This window comes from Vigna radiata, unplaced genomic scaffold (assembly GCF_000741045.1).
Source record: "Vigna radiata var. radiata cultivar VC1973A unplaced genomic scaffold, Vradiata_ver6 scaffold_214, whole genome shotgun sequence".
Lineage (NCBI taxonomy): Eukaryota > Viridiplantae > Streptophyta > Magnoliopsida > Fabales > Fabaceae > Vigna > Vigna radiata.
In genome coordinates, this window is record NW_014541782.1 from 338246 (window position 1) to 350575 (window position 12330).

At 32.3% G+C, this 12330-nt stretch overlaps 1 protein-coding gene across 1 annotated transcript; it reads right to left on the reverse strand.

Moving 5' to 3' along the window:
- Positions 1–4400: 4400 nt before the first annotated feature.
- Positions 4401–7987, reverse strand: LOC106778146 (protein transport protein Sec61 subunit alpha). The gene is made up of 7 exons (XM_014666064.2): positions 7848–7987; positions 6882–7249; positions 6417–6644; positions 5928–6282; positions 5721–5848; positions 5444–5579; positions 4401–4922 (listed from the first exon to the last, which is right to left on the reverse strand). Exons 2-7 carry the CDS (start codon positions 7223–7225, stop codon positions 4683–4685), a joined length of 1431 nt encoding a protein of 476 aa, XP_014521550.1. The 5' UTR covers positions 7226–7249; positions 7848–7987; the 3' UTR covers positions 4401–4682.
- Between the last annotated feature and the right edge of the window lie 4343 nt (positions 7988–12330).

Genomic DNA, 12330 nt, shown 5'->3' on the forward strand with positions numbered 1-12330 from the left:
CATTGATCAACCAAAGGAACCAATTTTCACTAGAAAAAGTGTTTTCACTCAAGCACACTAATGTATAAGGGTGTCTCATGCTCTCATCTATCTCTAATAGCACACAATTTGACTTTGCTTTTCATTTCAAGAGCCAAGAATTATCAAAGCGTACCAACACAACAAAGGCTTTATTTGATGTTTGGACAAGGCAAATAAGGAAATTGGTGTATCAAGGTAATGTGAATAAGCAAAGAGAGCAATCACATCATTTTTACAATTTTATCATTATACTCTCTTTTATTTGTAAACTAGAACAACCAAACACCAACTTGCAGTCACCTTATTCATATATTTTCTTTTTCCTTTTCTTTTTGTATTTTTCTCTTTCTTTTTCTTTTATAGATGACATCTATACAAGAATGCATCACATCAACCAACACCAATTTACAATTGTTACTCATGCTCCCTTTTTAAAAATAACTTCTCTCACACTTGAATCACACTACTGACCATGGAAACTTTACTTTTCCCATTAAGGTGAGATGGTCAATCATCTGGTTTTATTTAGTTAGTTCCCTACTGAAATCTCATCCCTAAGAACTTTCAATAACTACATCAAGCTCTAAGGTGTACCCCAAGACAGACATTAAGTTCAAACTAAATCAATGGAAAGTCTTAAAAACTAAAGCAATCTGCACACAAAACAACATTCAAAAGGAAAATTCAAAACAAAGTCTAAAAGAGTCACATATGCCCAAATTGCCTTGTGTTAGAACATAAATCCCCAACAACGGTGCCAAAAACTTTTTTACTGCAACACCAACGGCAAGTGCACTGGTCGCAGCGTAGCAAGTGATAAATATCGTTCTCTCCCAAGGGACTTGTGCAACACATGACAACTCTTCATTCCATAATTCAATTCTAGGTTCAATCATATTTCTCAATACATCAAGAACCAAAATTCATGCATGGTTGATCAATTCCAAGCAAGCATTAAGCATAAAAATTGAATACTAACATGAATTGGAAAAACATATATCCTTAACATCACAAAATACATAAGAATTCCATGTTTTACAACGAATTCCATGGTAGAGAACTTAGGGTTCTACAAAATTGAAGAGATAAGAAAGAAATTGGAACCAAAGAGAAGATGCACAGCCTTTTCCAAGGTTCTTGGTAGTTGCTCCATGCTCCATTTGTGCCTTCCCTTCGCAATTTCATCTCCAGTCTGTGACCCATCTTCTTCCACAACCTAAAAGGGGCAAAATCACCATTGGTGAAGCTTGAAGACCCAAGGAGGAGTGAGAGAGCTTCCCAACACCCCAAACAACCTCCCAAGGCCTCTCTCAATCTCTCTTGGTGAAGAATGAAGTCTAGGAGGAGAAGAATGCCCAAAAAATCGTGAGACTCATGTTTAAATAACCCATTTTGACACATCAGCATCGTCACTGCTCAATGCTGAGGGTCCGACACTCAGCGCTATGCTCTTTGGAACATAATCGCTCAACGGTAGAAAGTGGCGCTCAGTGCTAGAATCATTGGAAGTTCTCTGTAAGTATGGCGCTCAGTGCTGGAAAGTGGCGCTCAGCCCTAGGCAGTTTTGACAACATTTTAAAATTCAAGTTCTTGTGCAATTCCAAAGGCGTCCAACATAGGTATTTGCTTCAAATTGATCTTTTATTGTCCCTAAACATGTTTCCTTGAGTTCTTGTTTCTTTTCCTCCACTAGAATTGCTTCCTATTCATTTATTTCACACACTCAAGCAAAGAGATTAGAGGTAAAACACAAGAAAAATAGAAAACACATTAAACTTGAGGATAAAACAAGGTAAAAGCTATGAAGAAGTTCATTTGTACACAAAATATATACACAAAAACACGTAAAATCAAACGCTATCACCTTTAAACTCTAAGGATGCCAAAAGATCCTTACATCATCCTCATAATCAAAAGAGTTGAAGATTTGGTTAAGCTTCATTTATCATGCCATGTAGGCCTCCAGGTCATAGCTCTATTAAATTTAGGGATAACAATCTTACTCTGCATCTTATCTCTTCTAGGCATGTGGTTCCTAAAATCTTCTCGTCTCTACCCTTGCCTTGGTCTAAAACCATGATCCTCTTCATCATTATCCCTCCCAGGCGTGTGGTTCTCAAACTCTTCTCGTTTTTGGCCCTTGTTTGGTTTAAAAACATGTTTTTCTTCATCATTATGAGAATAACGATCTGAATCATCGTGTCTCCTTTTCATTCTTTCCACTCCCTCCAATCTCACACTCACATGTTCATTAGACTTTTGGAGTCTTTCAAACTACAATTGACAGTGTTGTTACATTTAAGCCATTTGTAAGTTTAGTTTCTCTAGTGCAACCATAATTGTTGCAGTCTTAGGTGATAGAGGATCAATATTTTAGGAAGAAGTCATGTCTTGCAAGAAAATGTTAGTATAATAATATAAATGTATTTAGGACCTCACCACTTTTCTAAGTGTTTCACTCAAATTCCACTCATATATCACACTTATAGGCTTTTTTTTAAGTATTGTCTTGTCTTTTTTCACTCAAATTCCAATTAGTGCTTGTTAGATAACTCCAGTAACTTAAGAAAAGAGTGAACAAACAATGTGAAAACTGTTACGACATATAAATCTTGATTCAAGAGATAAAAAAAAATACAAAACTCTAGACGAACTTCAAGGAATTTTTAAAAGACACAAAATAATAAAATTATAAAATTATAGGACTACCAAAAAGAGTCAAATGAGAGAACGCAAAGACTCTAAACCAACACTAAATATAATTTAACATATTAGAAATCATAAACAATAATGCAACATAATAATTTATGTTGTACTCTACAATTTTTTTATATTCTTGGATCCTTACTTTCTCTTCCTATTTTTCTCAGTATGTTTTTTCTTTTTGACTTGGATCCATTATTATTTATTTAATTTGGCAGTTCAACAAAAAAAAAACAACTAAACTGATTGTCCTTCAAACAACAAAACGCATGCAAGAAAAAGACAAAAAGTTAATTAAGACTATAATTAACAGAAAAACATAAAAAAAAATAATATTTCATGAATTAAATGCAGAAAAACACAATTTAAACAAAGAACACAAAAAACACGAAAAATTAAAATGTTTGAAATCTTTAGAAAATTTTAATTGCCTAAATTATTGTATAACTATGTTCCAAGTCATGATCTTCATATCTCTTGAATTTCTATCTTCATCGAACATCATGAACCTCAAGGAGATTTGTTCTTCCAAATGTTTATTCTTTAACTTTGTCATAGATTCTTTGAATTACAATAATTCTTCCCTCAGTTCTTCTATGAGATCAAAAGATAATCCTTTATTATTATATAATTTTATTTTAATTGAAGTTATGATAACCTAATTGATTAAAATTGATTTAAAAGTTGTCAAAATAAGTGAAATTAAAAAAAAAATGTGATGTAAAACTAAAACTAGACAATTTTTAATCGAATTTGTTTATTAATTGACAATAAACTTAGAAGTTAATCTATTTTATAAAATAATTAGTATATTTTTAAAATAAAAATAATACAATGAAAATATAAACGATATATATGTTTTTTATAATATAATTTGTTTATCATATCATTGTATCTAAAATTAAATATAAAAAATTCTTTACTTTTGTAAGCAAACCAAAACAAATGGTTAAAGTCGTACAAATACTACTGAGTTGCTTGTCAGAGCATCTATTTTCCCATCTTTAATTTTCACAACGTTGTGATTAAAATTATATTTTAAATGTTCAAATATATAACAACCAGAATCAAAATCAAATAAAATCATATTTATAAAAATTCAAGACAAACTCATTCTTTTGTCTTCCATTTCCTACACCTAAATCATATTTATCACGTGTGAAAAGTCCAAATTGCCTATAGAATTAAATTTTTTTGGATAAGCTGATATATAATATCTTTATTCTGTTTAAACCAAAATAATATTATTAATTTCCTAGTTGTAAAATCTTAAATGAGTATTTCCCAAATTTCACACTAGAAAAGCATATTAAAAATTTCACATTTGAATTATATGAACGTTAGATTGGAAGGTGAGAGATGTGTAACTTTTTTAGACTTTAGTTAATACTGAGCTTCTTTAGATTGTAAGCACAATGAACATTTAATTTGAGATTTGGAAGATGATGATGGCTTGGCAGCAAAAAGCCACTCTCATTATCATCCCTAAGCACACTATCATTTACTACAAAAAGATTTCAAGACAGGGTAGCCGTGATTTCAGATTTTTTTTAAAATAAAATTAAAAAGATATTTTTAAAATTTTTTGAACATTTTACATGAACTTTTCTCTAGGGCAATTCAAACTTTTCTTCAATGAAGATGAATGCAGTAAGTAAAAACCTATTAATATCAGCTTCGGCATATAATATATTACTAGGCGATTTCCACTTTCAATATCGAAGGTACCTTGGAGTCAGACTTCAACATAAATTCAATGATAAACACAAGTATATTTCAAGGAAGTGCAAAAATGTTAACAGGAGAAAAATACAAAAAAAAAAAAAAAAAACAAAAAATAATAATAAACTAGTCTATGTCCTCCCTTGCAGGTTAACCGTCCTAAGAAGTATATGAACCCTCGAACAAGGGTGTGTGGGAAAACTCAGAAGTCACCAACTTAATTCCCTTAGCAGAACTCAGAAACCAAAGAAGCCAAGCTCACTTGCTCTCTCCTTCTCAAATGTCTCAAAGTACTGATAGATGATCGTTACTGCAAGCAATATTCCAGTTCCTGAACCAATGGCGCCCATAAAATCTGCCAACACTGTCAAGGCACCGATACACATGCCTCCAAATGCTGCAGCAGTGGGAATGTATCGATTCAGTTCTTTCTGCAAGTTTGACTCACGGTGTCCAGGCATCACCATTTGTTGTTCCTGCATATTCAAAACATATATTATGACACCAGAAATTGTTGCCAAAGTAACAAGTACATTTGTCTGATATCTAAATACAGATGAATTTCCATGAATATGCATTTTTCCTCCCAACAAACTTGGATTCCGAACAAGTCAAAGTAAAAGCACAAGCCAATTGTGCCTGCTTCCTTACTTGGGAGTAATTCCAGGAGATTGGGGCATTCCACAACCACTATTTTTACCAATTAGAGATTATGACCACCTAAAAGTTCCAGGATACAAAAACCAGCAAAAATTTACAATCTGCAATTAGTCATGACTCTCCATGTCAATTGGCCCCAACCTTTAATTTAAAGTTAAATTAAAAATTTATGCTAGTTTAAAACCTCACAAAAAGAGCTGGGTTCAGGCTCAAAACTTGTTTCAAAACATTATTGCTTCTAAAGGTAGCTAAAACCCAAGACTGGCAAATATTTTGCTGCTTAAGATAGATATCCAGTCAATGGGAAATTATATGAAAAATGAATGCTAGTCAATACCTTCAGCTGCTTGGCAACATCTCTAGCAGATGAACCAGAGACTTCAATCCATGTTTTAGAGAACAAGGCACAGGCTGAAAGCATAAACACGAGATAGAACAGGGCATGGAAGGGATTGGCCGCCATATCAGCTAAGCTGCGAGAGATATAAGGCAAAATACTAGTTAGGTTATCGAATGACAGACATATGCAGTACATAACTGACTGACAATTTATCTTATATAAGTATATATAGCATAAATAGCACTTAACTTGAATTTGTTACTAATTCTCTTACCTGGAAGGTGCAGTGATATAGTACGCAATTCCCCCCACAGGTACAGACTGACCACCTCCATATTCAGATTCCTTCCATTTTCCCAATAGATCTACAAAGAAGTTGCCACTGTACTTACGATGGAGCAGCTGAGCAAGTTGAACAATAGATTGTTAAAACAGTAAATCCAAGAACATTAACTCCAACCTATCATAAAAAAACAGTTACCTGGGAGATGAAGTAGAGATTGGAAACGAGAGCAGACTGAAGAATAATGGGCATGTTGGAGGTATAAAATAGTTTGATTGGATATGAACCCTGCTGTCCACGAGCATTCTTTGACCTTACAGGCAAGACAACACGGAAACCTTGGAAATAAATTACAATTAGGAAGATCAAGACAGTAGCAAGCAAATTTGTCACATTCGGAAGATTCTGGCGGTAAAATGCCTCACGAAGAGCCCGGACCTTGTCTGTTCTAGTTATCAACAAATGGAACAGAGCAATAACAGCACCTTCAAATTCAGCTCCACGTCCACTATTAATGGTGGTGGGGCTAAATGCCTTCCATATAATGTTTTCACTGAAAAATGACAACAGAATTCTTTTAATTATTTGATAAAATGTTAAATATCCGGTTAGCAGTTGCTAGAACACAACAAAAACACTATAGAACAAAAGTTGGAAATATCACATTGAGGAAGAGTAAAAATTTACCAGATATTAGTTGCTATGAATAGGGAAATTCCAGACCCCAGACCATATCCTTTTTGGAGAAGCTCATCTAGACAAATCACAATTATACCCGCAAAACAGAGCTGGATGATGATGAGGATGGCATTGCCTACTCCAAGTTGTCCCACACTACCATACATCCCTGAAAGAACATAGGCAACAGCCTCACCGACAGCTATCAAAATACCAAGAAGCTTCTGCGCTCCGTTTCTGAGAAAGAAAAGGAAGTTAACTAAATATAAAGTATATAAGAAAATATGCCAAACTAGAGTCGTGCCAACGATGAGAAATATTGGAAAACAATAAATATTAAAGTTTTATTTGAAACAGTTAAATGAAGGGATTCATCACGAAGCTACAAAAGCTAAAATCAGATAGAATTACACAGGGAGGAAAAAAAATAACATGATCAACAAGAGCGATGTAAGTACAAAGAAAGAGACTTACAATAGTGCTCGATCCTCCCGTACGTTGTTGTCGACTTCAATAATTTTCGACCCAGCCAGAAGTTGCATCACCAGCCCAGAAGTCACAATGGGAGTGATTCCGAGCTCCATGACAGTTCCACGGTTTGAAGCGAGAATAACACGCATCCAATAGAATGGATCCGCACCTGTTGTTGAGTGAATCCCATATAGAGGAAGTTGACTACAAACCAGGAAAATGAAGAGAGAGATCACAGTATATATGACCTTTTCTCTAAATGGAACTTTCCTATCAGCAGTTTGAACCTCGGGAAGAAACGATAGAAACGGCCTAACTAAGTGAAGCACCCTAAATCCACCTCCCATCGTACCACACTACACCAGTTTAGCCTGCACAAAATATTCAAAAAGCATCTGTAAGAGGATAACCAGCAAGGGCCCAAAAAGTTTTGCACTTCTAAATCTCTCAGCGTCATAGTGCAATTCATCAAATAACAAAGTCCATATCAACAAAAAATAATAAATTAAAAACACTTTTCATTCACACAAGCAAGCCAACATTAACACCTTTTCAATCTATGCTAACTAAAATCACCAGTTTACTCAAAAACATTCTAGAACAACCAACCAATTTGCACTGGCTCAACTTTCCGATCCTAAAAGGACATAGCTACATGCATCAAACAGTACCACATAAACAAAACCTCATTCGAATAAATAAAAAACAAAGCAACAATGCATCAATTACAAGGCTGCGGAGAATTATGTATCACCCGCATTTAACCTAAAAACAAACAAAAGATTCAGCGAGCTGCGCAATACGAATGCATGCTATATATCTAGATCTGATCTCATCAAAAGGAAACCCTAATGTGCTCGTGCAAAAAGCGAGAAGCGAATCGGGGCGAGAAGCGGGGGTGGGGGAATATGCAGATCTAGGAATGTACGAAAACATGAAAAGGAAATCGAAGAGATTGAAGGGGAATACCTCGGGTGAAAGGTGCTATCGTAGATCTACGATTTGGGGAAGAAAATTTGCAATTGAGAAGTGCAGGGTGTGTTTGGATGTATATTTATATAGAGGACACGAACTAGATGTTTTTTGGAACCGGAGATAGAAAATAAAAATATAAAAAAAATTAAAACAGAAAAAAAAAAAGTTGTCAGCTATCTTTGTGCACACTGGATTCAGAGGATTTTCTTTTATTGAGTAAAAAACTTCCCAATCTAACTCCCACGTTTTCTTTAATATACTTCTTTTTTTTTTCATTTTTTTCAGATAACCTATTTCCAATTTATTAACGAAAAAAACTAATTTTTTTGTGCAGGATGAACGAATTTCTAGCTGTATTTCTTTGAACAACTGTAAAATGAAAAATTCATATTGCTTTTCAATTATATCATTTTAATTTTTCCTTATTTTATTCATTTTTAAAAATATTTTATTTTAAAGTAAAAACTTCAAAATATAGATATTTCAGTTTTTATATTAATTTAAGTATTTAATTTTTCTTTAATATATAACAAATATTTTAATTTTTTTAGCAAATTTAATTTAATTTAATAAGTACAGATATTTTACTGTTTTTAATTATTAATATTTTTTATTTTATTTTTATAAAAAAAATAAAATAATGATTGTAACATCTTAATATATAATCATAATCATATAATAGTAGTCGTAGAAATAATACAATAAAACAATTAGAGACTTAGTAAATAAAGTATTAACTTTACAGTAATTCAAAATAACTATAAAATTTAAAATTTTATATACAAGAGAGTATTTTAAAACTATACACAATACTAGATAAAACTAATCTAAGTCGTCGCGTTGTTCCATTCAAATCCTGCTCCAAGGACACCACATCTCCCTGTGTTCATACTCACACGACGATCATTGCAAGGAAAAAAACATCAAACACATACAAAGCACAACACAAACAATAGGGTGAGCTAAATATAAAAGAATTCAAACAATAATACAACATATACCATTCATTTAATTATTCAAGCAAATTAAAATAGTACAAACATCGTAACATGTTATGACATAGACTTGACCGTCCGGACATGGAATGAATACTGAGCTATAGTAGGTTGTGCACTTATGTTGGCCTCTACTACTTTGCAAAGTCATTGCCATGGGTTTCACCCTACCACACACAGAAGGTAAGTCCGTTACCATGCAATAGACCTCCAAGTAGCATCTATACTAGGACCTCCTACTATTTTCACCTTATGAATCAATCCTCTCTATATGAAAATGAAAGATAATTAAAGTGTTAGGATAACCCCTAATACTAAGCTCCCTGTATTCATTCCAAACACACGTTTATCTCACCGAGAGATTTCCACTTTGAAATCATACTTTGTTTCCAATTGAATTCATAACTATACTCTTTGATACTCATATAATCCAACATATATTTATACATCATCCAATATAATACAATGCATCATTTGAATCAAACAATGCATCATTCGCTCAGTGCACAACCTCGCAAAGCGAATCCAGAGGTTCCTCGCACAGCGACCCAACTCGTTGTGTGAATCCTCAGGCAGAGACTCACCCTCATAACTAGTCTCACAACGACTAAGTTCGTTGTGCGAATAAACTCTCAATAGTATAAGACCTTAACCCCTCACATAGCGCCCCAATTCGTTATGCGAGAACCCTAGGCAGTGGCTTAGACTCCCCAAACACTCGCAGAGCGCACCTATTCGCTATTCGAATAAAATGGAAGTGGTCCCAGACCCCAAGCAGGCGCATAGTCCCCTGATTCGCTATGTGGATCAACAAACAGAGAGCAAACCTCTCAAACCATTCGCACAGCGCATCTATTCGCTATGCGAATGCCCTGGCAGAGAGCATCTCGTTAGGGTAACTCGTTGTGCAAATTCATTCACTCAACGAGTCTGCATAATCTGCAACACCAAAATTCTACAGAATTATACAACTCTGACATCATTTACCAATTATAACTATTTTTCTCAACTTCTAACCATTCTAATTCATGCTATACACCTAATTAGACTTGACTAAGTGATTAAAAACCTTCCTACCATCAATCTAAAGTGTTTAAGGACAAGTTCCTACTTCAAAACCTCTAAAATCACAACTTATAGACCTAAAATCCAATCTACCACTTTTGACACCCTTTTGACCAGTTTAAGACTCAAGCAAATCACATTTGACTTGTCAAAACTGCTCTAACAAATCAAATGAGCATTTAACTTCTAATTCTCATTTTCACTACCCTACTTCCTCATAAACAACTTAAAACCAGTATAATTCACTTAACTTTCTATCTAATTACTCTTATAACAGATTACTCACATCTAGTATGATCAGTTATAGCTTTATACAACATCCAATTCAGTTTATAATCATCCTTTTCCAAATTTCACAATCAAGCATTCAAATTACATGCAACTTAATTCACACAAAAACCTAAATTTAGTTCAATCAGCACCATAACACCAAATTCATCACACATACATGCCAAACTGAAGATTAAAGCAACAATCTAGCTCCCCATTCTGATCAACTACACCGCTCAAAGAAAATCTCGACAGCTTGCTTGCATCGCAAGTCAACTCTAGAGAACCCTACAAATCACCTATTTGTGATGGAAAATCAACCTTAGAACTTAAGTTAAGCTAGAAATTGAAGAAAAGAAGCTATAGATCCATGCAAACAAAACCAGTTTGCATGATCAAGAACCCTAGACATGCAAGAAAGGGTTAACCACTTACCCACTCAATTCACCCAACTGATTGGTCAGATGCGTAGCTCTTGACGTCGTGATCGTTTGGGTACCTCCTAATTGTCAAACTAACAACCCAAACGTGAGAGATATTAAAAAGAAGCCAAAGAAACAGAAGGAAACAATGTTTTTGAGAGGTGAAGTGTATTTAGATTATGAAGGAAACTTTAGAAGAAGTTTCTACTTATATTATAATATTTAAGAATAAAATGCTCGTCTCATTATTTTAATACACTTATCTACTCTAATACTCTATTTTCTAGGTTCATATAATGATTATTTAATTTTTTAAAATAATTTAGATTTAATTTAGATTTTAAGCATTAATATGTTATATTTTTAATTAATTTAAGTATTTTTTTCAATAAATATAAATATTTTAATATTTAAAATTAATTATTTAATTTTTATTTAATAAAAATATATATTTTAGTATTTTTAAGTTAATTTATGTATTTAGTTTTTCTTCAATAAATACAAATATTTTAATAATTTGATTATTTAGTTTCGGTTTAGGATTTTTATTTGAAACAATAAAAGTAAAATAGTGCCTTAAATTTAATTAAATGACATTAAAAATCAATTATTGAATTATTAATGAACTTACTATAGTATGTATTTTTTTAATTATCTAAAATCAACTAAAATAATGTTAAGATTTTATTTGAATATAGAATATATTAATAATATATTATTTTAAGAAATAATTAATAAATATATTAATATAATGTACTTATAATATGTATTATTAAATACTTTTTTATTTTATTTAAATTATACTAAATATTAATAATAATATGATGAAATGTAATCGTTAGAGTTTTATATATATATATATATATATATATATATATATATATATATATATATATATATATATATATATATATATATATATATATTAATGATTTATTTGAAAAAAACATTGTTTTGAAATATTGGTATCACATTTAAATTGTACTAATCAAAACACATGTTTTATGTGCATGTGTGTTATTTTTTTTATGGTAACAAAAAATAATAAATTTATTGTCATTATAATAATAAAAAAAGACTTCGTAAAATTATAAGAATTAAAAAATATATATTTAAATAGTTTATTATTTTTTATCTAAAAAACTATAATTTATTAATTATTTAAGACATTTATTTTATTTAAAAGAAATTGATTGTATATACATACCAGTACATATCGGCCATAATAACAAATCTTATTCTTTGACAGTGGAGGAAACCAATCAGTCACGATTAGAACCAGCTAAATATCTAATTAATCTAAGCAGGTCAGTAATCAGTTTTAAAGGGGATTGGACTGTAATAAGGGTTATCCTAATCAAAAGTCCATGGAGAAAAATATATAACCGTTTGGACTTTTATTATGAATGTATTACAACATTAATTGTTTTACCAATCAAACTTGAGCTAACTTTAGTATGGAGCAGCTTTAGTAGGTACCACAAATAAGTTGGAAAACAACTTACTCGAGCAACAATAGGATAACATTACAACACGTGACAAGGAAATTTTTTCAAGTGAACGTTCAACCCTATACTCAAAACATTTTGGCGCCCACCGTAGGGAAAAACGAAAACTTGTGGAACCCATATGGTAACCACCAGGAATGTGACAAGCAACATTGTGTTGAAGGAAGTTGTAGACGATCAAATGGATTTGAGGGAAATTATACGAGGATATAGTGGA